We start from the raw sequence: 16,110 nt of genomic DNA, 5'->3' as shown, positions 1-16,110 counted from the left end.
GTTTGCAGTGCCGTGTCATTAAGTACATTGACCAGCAGAGGGAGGTGTTCCGAAAAGAGCAAGGCAAAAGATTCGTCATCAAGGCCATTTTTTATTTCGTTGTCGATGAAAGAAAACCGTTTTGGAGCACAGCGTTAAATCCAAACCAAACTTTCAGAGGCAAAGTCACAAATGCAGCAACAAGTTTGGAATAGTTACAAAACCCCCCAAAAAAATTAAAAAAAGAGGAAATGAGTTGTTCCATTAATCAGCTGGAATGTGGAAGGCTGGATTGTGTGTGTGTGTGTGCGTGCGTGTGTGTATGTTTGGGGGGGGGGGGGGGGGGGGGGCGGAGGGTTGGGGGGCGTTGTTCACTCAGAGCTGGCCACAGTTGGCGATGATGAGCTTGGCGGAAGTCTTCCCGGTACCGGAGCCTTTGGCCTCCATGGCTTTGACCACGTCGTAACCTTCCACCACGCTGCCGAACACCACGTGCTTGCCGTCCAGCCTGGGCCAATGCGCAATTAGAAAGCCGATCAGAAATGCAAAAGGGACCCCCCCACCCCCACGTCGGTTCGACCGCTCGAAATTTTGCAGGTCAACTCCAGTTTGACCTTTCCGTGACATCAGGATTTGCTCCCAAACGTTTTGGTTCAGAGGCCGGCGGGTGCCGCCTTCCCTTGGCTCCGCCCAAATAGCCATTCGTTTCGTAATCGATTAAAATGACGATGATGGAGTTCCTGGTTTGGTCCCCCAACATTCGACAGAAAATCAGCAAATGTTGATCATTGTTTTCCAAAGTACGAGCGGATCTTTACAAACGTCTTATTTTGAAAAACAGAATCAGTCTGCTTCCGTGGAGGACGACAGAAATCGCAGATTTACTCTTGACAGGCTGAAATTCCGAAGATTTGGACAACTTCAAGTCCGAGGTCGTAAAACAACCGATTACCAAAATAGTTGTCAATTAAGTTGATAAGTGATTACTTGTCAAAAGGGTCCAAAACGCGCAACATTTTTAGAGCAATTTTTGCTAAACAATTATTTTTGAATAGCAATTGCTGAGATTTTTCGACATGCTGTTTTAGGCAGCAATTTAATATAAATGTCCTACTTTTCTGCTTTTCTCCCAAAATGTATATATCGAGGCATCTAAATTGCATAAATCTACAAGTCTGTTTGTTTGCTGACCATGTTTTCTCTGCTTCCTACTCCATATATATATATTTACCATTTCTCATGCATTCACTAAAATGTCAGTAAATGAAAAGTGTCTTGGGACTTCTACTTAACTAGGATGACATCTTTTGAAATGAACTTGAACAGCAGCAATCTAGGCTCTTGTGCTGTCGGAAAGGATGTTTTGGTTTCTTCACATATACAGATTGATAGTTTTGCTTTGCTTCCAGGGGCCACTACTCGACTTTTGTGGTTCTCTCCTCCAAGTCAGAAAACAAAGACAAAATCAACCGGCGATGGCGCCTTGTGCCGTACACAAAATCTAGTAGCATACAGAACACACTGCCCATCCATTAAATGGACTTCTCCGATCCTTCTGGCCGTTTGGCACGACTCAACGCCCGATTCTAGGTTTGGAATCACGTTGCCGGATTTATTTCCGAATCTAACGTCGCGGTCGCGCTTCCAACATTAGCTTTATTTAGCCCGAAACACCCTCCGCAAAATTGAATTTGATTGGCGTGCCGGCGACAAAGGGAACAATGCATCTCATCTTCGGCAACCTCTTTGACCGTAAAACCAAGCCACGAGCGGCTTTTCGGCCAGTTGTCAACTGCCCGTGAGCTCCGACTGACTTTTGACCAATCAGCGATCGCCTTTCTGTTGACCTCTGCCTGCCCGTAGCTTTCCTTTCTGTTATCAATCCACACTCTTTTTGTGCCGTTACGAGAAATGAACGGTTCAAAACATGCGTCGCTTATCGTAGAGACGGAAATTGAAGGGGATGCATTCGCTCCTTGCATTTGGTGAAGCAATACCGGCCAGATATTCATTTTTGCACTTCCAATTGAATGGGAACATCAAGAAAGGAGTTTTTTTTTTTTTTTGGTTCCTGGCCCTAGAAAACAAGTTGTATATTTCTGAGAAACGCAGTAGAGATGTTTGATACCATTTTTTTTTTTTTTTTTTTTTAAGACTGATCCAAGTATTCACCAGTACAGCGATACCACTCGTACTTTTGATACATGAAATTTCAAATCAACAGAATGCCATAATTGTGAGAAAGACGATGATGTGCCAACGTGTCAAACAATCGCAGTGTAGCAATTACTAACGCGTCAAGATTTATTTGGGGTGTAAATTCAGTGACTAGTATGGGGAGCCTTTATGAGGACCCGATATCTTGAAATGACCCCGGTCCGGCATCGGTGCTCGCCCGCCACGGGTTTTTAAGTCTCCGTACTACCGGGCGTAAACATTAGCGAGTGTGGCGAGCGCGTCTCACCAGGTGGTTTTGGCGGTGCAGATGAAGAACTGAGAGCCGTTGGTGTTGGGTCCGGCGTTGGCCATGGACAAGATGCCGGGCCCCGTGTGCGTCAGACTGAAGTTCTCGTCGGCAAATTTGTTCCCGTAGATGGACTTTCCTCCGGTTCCGTTGTGATTGGTGAAGTCTCCGCCCTGTCGACATTCACGCAAAATATTAGTTGTCCGTCACAGTCCGACTCGCTCCCATTTCGGGTTCCCGTCTTGGGAAACGGCGCTCGCTCACCTGGCACATGAACTGCGGGATGACGCGGTGGAAGGTGCTGCCCTTGTAGCCGAAACCCTTCTCGCCGGTGCACAGGGAGCGGAAGTTCTCCGCCGTCTTGGGAACCACGTCATCGCGCAGCTAAAACCAAAACAAAAAACCAAAAACCTGCAGTTAGTTGGACACTCATTGAAGCCATCAATGAGTGATGATTACTCCAAAACCACCGCTGTAAAGTCAACCTGAATCGGCACACAAAATTCTATTTTTTATTTTACAGTTTTTTTGCAGAACCACTTGTGTTCAGGTTAAAAAGAAATAAGAAAAAGATTCAAGTCACTCTTGCATAATAATATTACGGGGCGAGTCATGCATTTGTACACGTTTTGTTTTCCGGATTATTGTTAATATTACAAGAACAAATCTGAGAAAAAGGTATTGCGACAAAGTATGAGATTTAAGTTCTAACCTTACAAGAAATGCTATTCTGCATAATGCATGATGTAGGAAAAACTCCGTATTTATTGCTTCACTGTAAATACAACCTGCATTTGGATGCAAAAGTTAATTTTTTTGATGAAGGGGGAAAGTAACAACTTTTAGCCAAGTTATTTTTCGATGATTGAAAATATTTAAATGTCCTGTTTTTGTTTAGTTGGTCTTGTTTTTTTGTTTATTATCAAAAAGTGTTGAACTTAAAAAAAAAAAACAGTACAAGATTAAAGTCAATATTAAAAAAAAAAGGGTTTATTTTTAGATTATATTTAATTGAAAGACTAGTCATAGATTTGAAATATTTTTAGACGAGTCTGACTACAAGACTATAATAAAGCTGGGGGAAAGTACACCAGATTTTAGTTGCAACAACAAGTTTCATATGCATTAATGTGACCATTTTTATTGGCTCATTGGAAATTATATTTGAACAATGGGTACAAATTGAAAAGTATATACATTTGTAAAATAACATGCGCTATATAAATAATGTATACTATAGATTAAATGTTAATATCCATAGCACGCTTATTGGACGCAAACCCAATTGAATGAAACCATATCCAGACTTTTTGGGACACTACACAATTCTTCTATCCGTCACATTGTCCACTTTTTACCCACCTAAAACTCACAAAAAGAACGTTTCCTGCAAAAAGGATTTTGCGTGGGCGCGTACGAGCCGGACCGGCACGCGCAAATAAGGAGACAAAATGGCGGCCGCGGAGTTTGGAAAACGAGCCGCGAAAATGAGCGCAAATCAAAAGGAGAGCATGTCATAATGTCACAAGCGCCGCGTAGGGCTCATGTAAGGCGCGACAAAAGGGAAGCCGCGCCCCGCCTCCACACTGACCACCAGAGCCGCCCCCCCGCCGCAGCGTGGAAGTTTCCAGAAGAGGAAAAAGTGTCGCAGTCCCGCCTAACGGTGCCCTGAAGGTAGCCATCTTTGTTCTAAACCGTGACTCTCAAAAGACAATTAAAAGGCGACGAATTAGTAGTCCGGAGGCCCGTTTTCACTGGCGCGTCTCCAAAGCGAATTAAAGGCGACCAGTTAGTAGCACGGAGGCACGTTTTTTCCCCCAGGGCGTCTCGAATAAAGGCGCGCGGCTAACAAGAGACGGCCGGCTGCATGCTAGCGTCGTGAGAGCATTAGCCGAGTTGCTCCTGCGCAAAGCCACCCTCTAACTGCCAAAGCGCGAACTCGATACAAATGGGGGACGAGAAGGTTGGAATGAAAACAAGCAACAACAAAAAGAGCATAGAACAGTTAACTGCTTTTTGTTTTAATAAGTGTATGTGTGTATCATTTAAACAAAGTTTAGAGTAACCAATTTTGGGGTTGTCCCCTGACTTGACTTCGAAGTGCAAGTCAACGTCGCTGCCATGTTGGATGTGGAAAAGCGTCATGTACTCGTTGCTTGGCGATGTAGCACACGTTTGATAAACAGATGGGATTCAAATGAACGATTTGCTTGCTTTGGCCATTTATCATATTGCTAATAAAATGGGTCGACATTGAGGTCAATTTATAAATTGGATTACACCAATTCTACCTATATGCTGATGTTGCACGTTGAAATATGTTAACTAGTCTAAAGTACAAACATTACTGTAACATTTGTTACTCCACAATTGAAATCCTAGATTTAAATTTATTTCAGTTCCTCCTCAATGATAGTCTGATTATGTGATTTGCACAACAACATTAATAAGCGCGAGTACATTTCCCCCGAACAGGATGAATAAAGAAATGTGATCTTATGACATACCATATAAGCATAATACTGCCTTCAAAGTATTCCCTTGTTCAATGTTGCCAACAGCTAGTAAAAAAAACAACATATGTATTCATACTCAAATTTGTTTGCGGTGCAGTAAATTCCCCACACGGAACATATTAGGTAACCAGAAGGAATTGTTACCTTCTTGCCTTCTGGTACTCTGTAAACAAACACAGGGTAGCTCAGCCTCTGGCTAGTGGACATGTTGGCTAGCAATATGCTATTGGCGGGGCATCATACTCCTTTGAAACTGTGTTAAAAATATAATGTAATGAACTTGTATTCAGAGGCCATTTTAAAACAAACAAAAAAAATCTTTGTTCTTATCTTAAAATTGGGCCCCAACTTTGCAACAACGGGAAATACGGGTGACAGCAGTTAATAACCACTGCCCTAGTGAACTTAATTTCCCTTAATTACTGTAGTTAATTTGATACAAAGATCAGCTTTAGGTGCTTATCCATTTCCCAACTATAATGGAACGTAACCACAGTAGATCGTTTGGAGCAATTTACTCGTGTCCCAATTAGATTAGTGTGCGCGTTGAATGAGAGGCAACTTTATTCATATTTTCGATTGTCCCTTCAGATAATTTTTTAAAAATATAAAATATTTTGCTTTTATTCGCCCATGTTTCACTCTACGGGTCAGCACTGCAAAACATTCTCAATTTCCTTAGCTGGATGAGTAACGGTTAAATCAAAGTTCATTCCATTGACTTACATTAGTTTACCGGGACAGCGCTGACACCTCCAATATGGCGGAATCGCTGACGTGTGGCAGCATACTGGGAAACGCGATCAACAAGGCGGGGTTCCCAGTCTATGGCACAGCCGCAAGGCGCCGCATTGGCCAGTTAGCTTTGAGCATGACTCATCCAGTTTAGCGCTAAAGCTAGGCTAATGTTGCTAACGCTAAAACAAGCGAGCGAAGTGAAGCGCCGAGCTGCTGCCCGAAGGCCGCACACCTTGTCCGGGACCCCGTGTTCGGCTTTCGGCGCTCGCACAAAGAACGAAGCGCATGTTAACCCTTTTCCGGATCCCGAGTCTCCAAAGCGGGCTACCTTACCTCCATCACCACGCGGCCAATAGGCTTGCCGTCGGCGGTGATGTCGAAGAAGACTTTTGGTTTGGCCATGTCTGCTGCTTTACTTCGGACAAAAAGGAACGAAGGTTTTCCAGCGAACCGCAGCGTGTGGACGACAACGAACCGAGAAAGATGGCCGACCGTCCAATAACTTTATATCAAGCGCCAGTGGGCGGTGATTGTTCAAACATGGCCAATAGCGAGCGGCGATCAACGTCACTGGCCCACACTTTGGCCAATCAGCAGGCAGACGGCCAACGGTCGCCTAGTGACTCGAGTGTGCGTTGTGAATGGCCAGCCCACCTTTGCAGTGCGTTTGGTTTGGTGTCAGAGCGGGCCGCTCGAGCGGTGCTTTTCAAAGGTCTCTCGACGTGTCGTTCCGCCCCCACCAGCAGACGCCAAATCAAAGTGCGCCCTGCGTGATTGACAGCCCGAGTGACCAATCGTGAGCAGCGCTGATGGCCGAGCTCGCTCTCGAACTGTGCGGTCACGCGCACAGGGTGCGGTCATCTGCACGAAAAAAAAAAAAAAAGTTCAATGATTGTACGGGAAAAAAAAAAACGTATCATGATTGTACTGAAAAAAAATAATAATGTATCCGTGTCGGAATAACTTATTAGTGTCACATAGTTTGTGATCATAGCTAACATTTCTTTAGCTGCTTTTAAAGACTTTCTTTTAGCCACAGTCATCAGAGTGATCTCAAAATGTAAAAAGGTTTAAAAATACAAATGCGGACCGGTGAGCGCTTTGAACCACAAACCAACATCATGGCAAATACCTATTGATTGGATTTTGCAGGTATTATACAAGAAATAAGGAAAATAATAAAAGTTAGGAATGAATCAGGCCCAACCGATATGGATTTTTTGAGGCAGATGCACATTCCGATATAAGCAGAGTAAAATCTGGATCACTGAATAGTTGCCCAATTAATTAAGGAAAATTAAATATAATGAATAAAATATTTTTTTTGTGTTAACACTTAAGACAAATTACAAACAGAACATTTGACTGTTTTACAATACTGTAAACTTTTGTATTTCTTTACAACAGAAAAAAATGGTAAAAATTGGCAGATTTTTTGTTTTTGTTTTTTTAAATGTTATTTTGATATATATGTTATATAGTAATGTGTTAATATGGGGGGAGGGAGGGGGGGATCGGCTGATTTTTGCCAATTAGTAAAGGGTGAATATCGGCCGGCCGGCTGATTATTTGGTTGGGCCCAACAAATGCAACAAGAATAAAGAAACATATTTGTTTAATTTTGCACTAGGAATCATGTCGACTTTATTGAGCCACGGCACAACATCCGTGTCACGGACAGGAAATGAGGTTGACCATGCCAGGAAGCAAGGTCAGCAGCCATGTTTACGAGCAGAGCGGCACACAAACGAGCGTCCGAGTCCGGGCGACGACCCGATCCGACGGCTCCCGACCGGCGTCCGACCGAAACCGGGGAAGCGGGAAGTCGCCCGTACCACTTTTGTGCACTTCCTGTCCGTCGTGCGGGAGCCGGAGGAGCTCCCGGAGGAGGCGGGGGCTAGCTGTGTGCCAACAGAACAAAAAGAAAGAAAATAAAAAGGGGAAAAAAAGCTGGATGGATATTTTTGTGATTTGTTTGCCCGGATTGGTGGCATTTTGCTTCAAGCGCCAACTTTGGCGCAGCGACGCGAAAATCCGAGCAAATCCGTCCGTGACGCGTTCACGGACGCGTGGACGTCAGGATGTTTGGGGTGGGGACTTGAACAGGAAATTTGAAAAAACAAAAACAAATCAAAGTCTTGATTGTGGTTAGACGAGCGAGGAACGGTCGCAGGTGGACGCGCCCGCTCAGTTGTTCTCGAAGAGTGACAGCAGGTCGTCGTTGCCGCCGCCGCCGCCGCCATTGGGGAGGTCCGGCGGGCCCAAGTAGGACAGCAGCTCATCCGGGTTGCTCAACTCGGGAAGCAGCTGCACGCGCGCACAGCGCACCACACACACACACAAACATGTTACCATGACAACACACACCGCACGCACGCACGACGTGAGCGTACGAGACTCACGTCGAGAGAAGCTTCCGGAACGTCCGCGCCGGGCCCGAGTCCAAAGGCGTTGCCATGGAGACGAGTGTCATGGTCGCTCCGCTGCTGCAGCGTGTGGGTGACGCCCCCGCCCGCCTGGGGGTTGCCGTGGAGACTGACAGACGGTTGCTGAGGGAGGGGCACGCGGTGGCAAGTCATCTGAAGGAAGCCAGATCGGAAGGAATGACGGGAGAAGGACAGAAAGGAAAGAATGGACGGAATGAGAGGAAGTCATGAAGAGAGGAAAGCGACAAAACAAGGAAAGGAAGGGAGCAAAGGAAATGGAATGAAAGGAGGAACGTAAAGGATGGCAAGAAAGAAGATAAGGAAGGGAAAAAGCAAAGGAAATAGGGGAGAAACAAGAAAATAAAAAGGAAAGAAAGCAGGAAGGGAAAGGAGTAAAAGTCAAAAGAAAGACAGGAACAGAAGAAGATACAATCAGCAAAGAGGAAAAAAGGCAAATCAAAAAAGGAAGGTAGGAAAGGATAGGAAAAAAGGAGGAGAAGCTTGTCAACAATTCGTGGCGACGACAACGATGTTGATGACGACGTGCCCCACCTGTCCCGCCGGCGCCGGCAAGCCGCCGCCGGCGGCGAGGAGGCCGGCGGGCAGCTCCGACTGGTAGGAGAGGGGCGGGGGGCCGGGCGACGAGAAGTCCCGCCCGACCGCACCCGGGGTCGAGGGGCCCGCGCTCAAGTCCGAGAACGGCGGCGGACCGGCATACGCTGACGCACAAGCACACACGCAATTCAGATTTTTGAGTTGCTGGACGACATCGCGACTTCAGCGGTGCCTTGAGCTCTCTTTCAAACCATCTTTCCCATCGCAAAAAGATGGGAACACAATTCCTCTGTTCCAGTTCCCCAAAAAACACAGTTACTTCTTTTTTCCATTTTTGTTAATCAGAAAAACTCAACCTAAAAGTATCGTTGTGTTTAAAAACACAGTTTTGACATTTGTTCTCCGCATAAACTGCAAACACCAGTGTACCTAAAGTATTGTCCTTCCACTGCAAGGAAGCCAATGTGAGCTGACGGAAGCCGCATGTTGCGGAGCGCATATCTCAAATCTTTACTCATCGAAAAATTATTGGTTACACACACACTCCCTCCTAAGTCAAGGTGCTCGTATCTCAAGGCACCGCTGTAAATGATTGTAAATGTGATATTCCAATTCCTTATTTTTTTATTTCTAAATCAACGCAGACATTTTCCCACTTGGCACAACCCTTCTGACATTTCTCTTTGGCATTCGCACACAATTTGGCACCTGTCGCCGCGTAGTCGGGGGTGTCGCCGCGTCCGCCCGCCGAGGAAGGGGCGGGGCCCAGGGAGGCGATCATCTCCATGACGCTGGGCAGCACCACGTGACTCGGGCTGAGGGTCCGACAGCGCTTCGGGACCGGGCCGTCCGACTCCTCCTTGACGTGGACGTCCGGCTTGACCGGGACCGGCTTCCAGCGGCACGCCGGGTCGATGGTGATCTCCTCGTACTCGGAGCTGAAAACACAAGACCGTCGCCGCCGTGCGCGTCAGTGCCGCGTGACCGTGGTGGTTGTCACATGACGCTCTATACGCCGATCACATGCGTGTCATCTGACTGTCACGTGACAGTGCCGCGACTGCGACGTGTGCGTCACGTGACAGTCCCGCGTGAGGTGAAGTGACCTGACGAGCGTCACAGGGCTGACTAACTTCTGAACGTAGATGAGGATTCCCAGCATGTACTGATCCACTTCCAGACCCTCCAGCAGCGCCGTTTTACTGCTGACACACACATGCGCGCGTGCACACACACACACACGTTAAAGCACAATGTTACCATAGCGACAAGCAGCATATGCATGTGTGTGTGTTTCCTGTGTGTGCATACTTGCACACGGGACATCTCCATGTTCCTCTCTCACAGTTGAGCTGCAGGTACGACTCCAGGTCGAAACACTGTACAGAGGAAGTGGCATGAGCAAATGAAAGCGAACCACACACACACACGCACGAATGACACGCGCACACACCTGTATGTGTCTGCAGTCGTGGCCTCTGGCCGGCAGCTGTATGCGTCTGAAGGTGATGGGACATTTGAGCGACACCCTGATGGCCGTCTGCTCCACGCCATCCTCGCCGTTGAGCCCGGGGGTCCCGGGAATGGTGCCGCTGCTGAAGTTCCTTTTGACTGCACGCACGCGCACCACAACGGCGTCAAGGGAGTTGTACTCGAACGTTGTTGCGAAACGCTTCCGCGACTCACTCTTGGCGACGCAGTGCTCGGCGGGAAGCCTCTTCTTCATCAGACCCTGAAGGACCGAACGCACCGACGGACGGTGGACCAGCTGCAGCACGAACAGGTGTGACTGCGCCACACGGGGGGGGGGGGACACACACACAGTGAGACGGAGGCGAGACAGAGCGACGACGAGCACAGAGGCGTGTGACTGACACAGCAGCAGGCGGTGACGGTGATCTGGATGGTGTTCCTGCCCGGCTGGCACACGCGCTTCAGGTACAGAGCCTTGTGCGACGTCTTGTTGTCGCCGCGCTCGATGGTCAGCGGTGTGGCGTTCACGCTCACCTGGGGAACGGCGACAGGGAGGGGCTTTGAGGCCGCGTCCGCTCGATGAGACGGCGAGGGTGGCCCGCGTGAGCAGGAGCGTCACCTGAGCGTCCCGTATGACTCACACGAGCGTCATGTATGACTCACACGTGTCGCTCATGACTCACGAGCAACACGTATGATTCACACGAGCGTCACAAGTGCCGCACGACTGCCACAGAAGCGTCACTATGCGTCACATGACATAAGCATCACGTGAGCGCTGTCAGATGTGCCGATAGCTGCATTACGCGGGACACGTGAGCAACACACAACGGTCCCGAGTGTCACATGACTGTCACAAGTGACGTCACGTGACTGTCCTACCTGGACAGAGGCTGGCCAGTTGGTGTTCATCTGCCGATCCTCATGGTGGTAGCACTTGAACTGAAGCTCCAGGTCTGGCCTGTGTCCGCACACACGCAGAGTTCAGAACTTCCGTTCAAATCAAACTGTTAAGAGTCAAAGGAGACAGGAAGTGACCTCATGACTAGCGTCTTGTACACGGAGTCTCTGAGCTGGAAGACGTGGTTGCTGACTGCCAGGTTGTGCTCCAACCTGAAGGGCTCCAGGACCACGCCGTCTCGCACCGGGAAGGTCAGACGCAGGTCGTCGCTCGGGTTACCTGCAGAACAGGAAGTCAGGTCGCCCGCTTCCCGCGATATCGACGCTTTCCCTCCGACGAGGCGGCCCGTTGGACGGACACGCACCTGTGGGCGGGGCCGGTTTGACGTCGGGCAGAAAGGAGGGTTTGTTGACGTCACTGTTGCCGGGCGACATGTAGGGCGGCGCCACGGAGCTGCCCGGCGTGATGGGCGGAGTCGGGTTCCCGGGAACCGGAGAGTTCGGGTAGGTTGATAACCCTCGGCCAGGCTGTGTCACATCGCACGCGGCACGTGGTTAACGGCCACCGCAACAAGCGCGCGCGCGCACGCACGCAGACATACGCACTCGTGCTGGGTGATATGACCTCAAATTAAACCCTTCACGCCAACGGTATATATCGTTGCGAAACCGTATGAAATTCCGTTCAGATTGGGCTTGTTCATTTCTATTGAGGAGTTTATATGGAGCGTTTTCATTGGGTTTGGGCAATTCAACCGATTCTAATCAGAAGGGCTCCATGTAAATCCCCCTCATTACAAAACATGCACACACACACACGACACGACACAAACATCCTCACACGCACAACAACCAACACGCATTTACCCCAGAAGGTTGGTTAAAGGAGGTGTAGACTCCTGCAGTGCCCCCTGCTGACATCACACTTAAAGCTCCGCCCTGACTGTTGAACGGCTCCTGCTATCACAACACATACAGTTACACACACACACACACACACACAGAGTTACACGCACACACACACCTTGTAGTATTGGGAGTTGGGGGGACACTGGGGGAGGGACATCTTCTGGTAGGAGGGGGCCGGGACTGGACCACCAGCACCTGCAGATTCCAAAAGACCTCGTCACACGGGGCTAAGCTAACAGCTAGCCTCGATGCGATGTTTTAAACGAGTGAATTTAAAACAGTTAGTTACATTCCTCAAGTGGCCGACAGAAGTCAAGTACAAGTACAGCAAGTTAGCAGCCATTATTTCTGTCACGTCGGTTTGACCTGACCGATTAGAATAGACGATCTGACGAGAGCAGAGATTTGCAACCTTTATGGAGCCAAGGAAGATATTTTACAAAATTTGAAAAATCTCACGCAACACCAACAAACAACAACGTCACAAAAAGTGGATCCATTAATGACTGCATTGACTTCCTGCCATCTAATAGAAGATGCCAGTGTCACTATGCCTCACTGGCATAAAAAGAGGAACAAAGATACCTTATTGATTGTAAATATCATTTTTGGAGCAATTATGGACACAGGAATATACAGTAAATGAACAGGTCATTCAGATAGACACATTCCTCCATCTTGTGATCGACTCGGTGATCGGTTATCGTTTTTTTAAACTCGCTGATCAGTCCCTTCGGTGTTTTTAAAGTTGCTAAGCTGTCTTATTTTCTTTGCCTTTAAATGCTTTTAATCATGCGAAGCATATTGAGTTACCTTGTATAGGAAATGCACTATATACCTGCAAATCAATTTTCTTTGCGCTGTGTTGCTGGCTCACCTGGGTGGTACTGAGAGTACGAGCCGGGTCCAGGTGGTCCGCCCCCGCCCGAACCCAGCACGGAACCGGCGGCTCCGCCAGGACCGAAACCAACAGGAACGCTGTACTGCTGAGACACCCCCGGGAAAGACTGAGGAGGAACGCGATCGGTCAGATTCCGGCCTCGCCGGTCGGTCGATAAATCGGATTGTCCGCTCACCTCTGAGTTGTAGGCGCGCTTCAGACCCTGCGGGGGCCGCAGATGAGCCTGATGCGGCACGGGTGCGTAGTTCTGGTGTTGCGTGACCCTCTGGGGGCCTCCGGGCCCGTACGTGGGGCCCCTGGTGGGTCCGGGCCCCGGCCCCATGCCTCCGGGTGACATTCCGGGAGGGGCGCGCGGCACCGAGTGGGCCATGAACTGGTTGTTGTACGAGGGGCCGACCATCTGAGACACGACGGGGCAGGGGGGGGGTCAAGTCATTCGGTGTTCATCCTGTGTACCGGGTCACGGTGGGGTCCTCAAAGTGTCCCTGCTAAAGTTGCGTAGACAGGAAGTAGCGCTCACCTGTCCATAGTTCATTTCTTGGTTCTGCTTCTCCTGGATGGCGGCCACGGTGGCAGTGGCCGTGGCGGTGGCCGTGGCGGCGGCGGCGGCCACGGCGGCGGCCGCCGCCTGCGTGAAGTCCGGCGCCCCTCTGGACCCGCTGGGATTGGGGGGGTAGCTGGAAGGAGAGAGGGTGAATAGTCACGATGCGGGTACACGTGGGCGGTTGTAGCGCACTTGCGTGCATGTGTGTGTGCGCGTGCGACACCCACCTTCCCGGGTATCCGCCCACATATCCCCCGCTGGGCCGGCCGTACACGCCTTGGTTGAGGTAGGCCTTGTTGTTGGGTTCCCCATAGCTCTGCTCGCCCACGTAGCCCCCCGCCACGGATGGACCGCCGGGGCCCTGCATCACGGGCGCACCGGCCGGGTTGCCCCCGGGCCCCATCACACCGCTGCCCAGGCCCTGACGCAAAGAGAGCACATCGCTTGACACACATACGTACGTGCGAGCGAGCGAGCGCGTGCGTGCGTGTGACGTGATACCTGAGTGGCCGAGGGGTTGGTGACCCCCCACACGGTGGTGACCACCGACAGGGACCCCGGGGGCTGGTTGGTGGGCTGCTGCCATCCGGGGGGCTCGTACCCGTACGGACCCTCGCTGAGGACGCGCGGGGTATGGAGGGGTGAGTGGACGCTTTACACATTACTCTTGACTCCACAGTCACAGCAGGTGGTGTTAAGCTACTTGTGTAGCCACAGCCGCCCTGCAGGGGGCAGTCTGACGTATGTACATACATTCTGCGCCTACGGCCCTTCTGACCGCCTCCCAACGTCCGACAGCACTCATTCGCACGACGACAACACGAACCGGCAACCCTCTGGTTGCACGACGTACACTTACCGTCTGGGCCACGCCGCCCCCGTGTACGTGTGTGTGTGTGGGTGTGAGTTTAATACGTGTGCATGCGCACCTGTGTGGGTTGCTGGCCAGTCCGCCCTTCATCTGATTGAGAGGATTCATGGGGGGGGGGGGGTCTCTGTGGACAGACAACAACATTCAATCAGATAACAATATTGCCCAGGACACCCACACACACACACCCAATTCCCAATCAATCAATCAATTCTCCAAACGGGTGTGTTGTTGTGTGATGGAGAAGAGACGAACATGATTGGACCACTCTTGTGATTACATCACAATCACGTCGCAACCTCTCTCTCACACACAAAAACTCGTCACAATCTCACACACACAACAGGAAAAAAAACATGTCACAATAATACACACGATACAACCATTCACACACAACAGAAAAAAACATCACACACATATTAGAAAAAAACTTCTCACACACACACATGGAAAAACAAGTCACAATAACGCTCACGTTACAACCAGGCAATCACACGACTGAAAAAACATCCTACAATTACACGCACACACGTTACAACTACGCACACAACAGGAAAAAAAAACGTCACAATCTCACACGCCTTACAAGAACACATGCACAACAGACAGAAAACACACTAACAAGCATTTGTTGGTTTGTGAGCTAAAATTGAGGCAAAACTTGAGGACAACCCGTGACGAGCTAATGCTAATGCTAAACCAGAAGCAGCTGCCTCCGCCGCTAGCATTAGCATTAGCCCAACAAGGAGCGCACACAGCAGCCCGCCGCGAAAGAGCCGCTTCACTCCGAACTCGAACACGCTCGCTGGAGGTTCGAAAACGTATCACGATATGTGACGATAAAGCGTGAACATCGGCTTGGTGTAAAGTAGTCGTCCTTTCACCAGCCGCTGACCGGCTAGCACGGCTAGCTCAGCCCGGCTGCTGACAATGGAATGTTACGAGGCGGCTAACACTTAGCCGCCAGCTATAACGCCTCGCTCCAAAACACTTCAATTGTTCCTGATCTTCGTACCCACACAGCTCGGGGTTCAGTGGAATCGAATGGCGTGTTGAGGCAGAGACAAGCGCGGCCGGCGACGGCGACGGCGACGACGCCGCTTTACCTCCGCTACGTGGCCGCCGAACAAGCCCCGCTGCGGGGCCGTGCGATCAGTGCTCCTCCGCTGGGCCTCCGGGGCATCAAGAAGCTCGAGCCCGTAATTGGCAACTGCCGGCGGAGCGACCTATTCCCACCCGTCTCTTAAGAACCTCCGTCGGCGGGGCCCAGATTGGCCCACGGAGATCCGCCGGCTACCGCGTCTACTATCCGGCCTCGGCGAGTGCCAGCATCCCCCGCAGACCGCCACCACGACAACACGCAGCTCGGCCGGGCACTGAGGGCTGCTGGTCCGCGGCCTCGCTCCGCATCGCCGCCGTCACACCGGAGAGAAGACGAGACGACGGCCGACTGGAGCAGGAGCAGCAGCAGCAGCAGCAGCAAGCGGTGGGCGGATCGAGCCGAAATATCGATACCGAGTCAGCGTTGGATCGGATCGATACTGGCCTGAAAATAGCGATACTTCACTTTCGGTCTCACCCTTGCATGCATCAGACATTTCATTTCCCCACTATAAATGCTTTCTGGTGGGGACCAAACAGGAGGATTGCCCTCCTCCTTATTTCATTCAGTTGGTAATCCTGAAGCATCCTAATGTTTCTCTCTCTCTATTATGTGTCTTTCTGGTCTCAATGTCATTGTTATGTCATTTCCTGTCTTACGATGGGGACAGGGCAATAGACTTGCATTTCGAAATAGTAGTTTTAACAGCTGAGCATCGCTAGCTTGACGCCA

General features: G+C 50.0%; 2 protein-coding genes and 1 long non-coding RNA gene across 9 annotated transcripts; 1 reads left to right on the top strand and 2 right to left on the bottom strand.

Moving 5' to 3' along the window:
- Window positions 1–71: 71 nt before the first annotated feature.
- On the bottom strand, window positions 72–6,191 carry LOC133475688 (peptidyl-prolyl cis-trans isomerase-like). Its single transcript, XM_061768922.1, has 4 exons — window positions 6,031–6,191; window positions 2,708–2,827; window positions 2,444–2,616; window positions 72–487 (listed from the first exon to the last, which is right to left on the bottom strand). Exons 1-4 carry the CDS (start codon window positions 6,097–6,099, stop codon window positions 355–357), a joined length of 495 nt encoding a protein of 164 aa, XP_061624906.1. The 5' UTR covers window positions 6,100–6,191; the 3' UTR covers window positions 72–354.
- On the top strand, window positions 3,910–7,445 carry LOC133475695 (uncharacterized). The gene is made up of 2 exons (XR_009787907.1): window positions 3,910–4,117; window positions 7,328–7,445. It is a non-coding gene; the product is annotated as an uncharacterized LOC133475695 (long non-coding RNA).
- LOC133475657 (zinc finger MIZ domain-containing protein 2-like) lies at window positions 7,296–15,523 on the bottom strand. Of its 7 annotated transcripts, XM_061768846.1 has the most exons (21): window positions 15,383–15,523; window positions 14,335–14,400; window positions 13,907–14,021; window positions 13,633–13,826; window positions 13,382–13,538; window positions 13,037–13,261; window positions 12,838–12,967; window positions 12,076–12,155; window positions 11,919–12,011; window positions 11,417–11,579; window positions 11,190–11,331; window positions 11,034–11,112; window positions 10,554–10,685; window positions 10,365–10,467; window positions 10,132–10,289; window positions 9,990–10,057; window positions 9,812–9,883; window positions 9,387–9,616; window positions 8,676–8,842; window positions 8,100–8,276; window positions 7,296–8,004 (listed from the first exon to the last, which is right to left on the bottom strand). In XM_061768846.1, exons 2-21 carry the CDS (start codon window positions 14,382–14,384, stop codon window positions 7,885–7,887), a joined length of 2,655 nt encoding a protein of 884 aa, XP_061624830.1. In that variant the 5' UTR covers window positions 14,385–14,400; window positions 15,383–15,523; the 3' UTR covers window positions 7,296–7,884. The 7 variants fall into 7 exon arrangements, 6 of the variants coding, with proteins under 6 accessions (XP_061624830.1, XP_061624826.1, XP_061624827.1 ...); XM_061768842.1 differs by lacking the exon at window positions 15,383–15,523 and having other exon boundaries at window positions 14,335–15,289; XM_061768843.1 differs by lacking the exon at window positions 15,383–15,523 and having other exon boundaries at window positions 9,812–9,880; window positions 14,335–15,289.
- Between the last annotated feature and the right edge of the window lie 587 nt (window positions 15,524–16,110).

Source organism: Phyllopteryx taeniolatus, chromosome 3 (assembly GCF_024500385.1).
Source record: "Phyllopteryx taeniolatus isolate TA_2022b chromosome 3, UOR_Ptae_1.2, whole genome shotgun sequence".
In the NCBI taxonomy this organism is placed as follows: domain Eukaryota; kingdom Metazoa; phylum Chordata; class Actinopteri; order Syngnathiformes; family Syngnathidae; genus Phyllopteryx; species Phyllopteryx taeniolatus.
The sequence above is the reverse complement of the archived record's forward strand: the minus strand, read 5'-3'. Positions and strand labels throughout refer to the sequence as shown.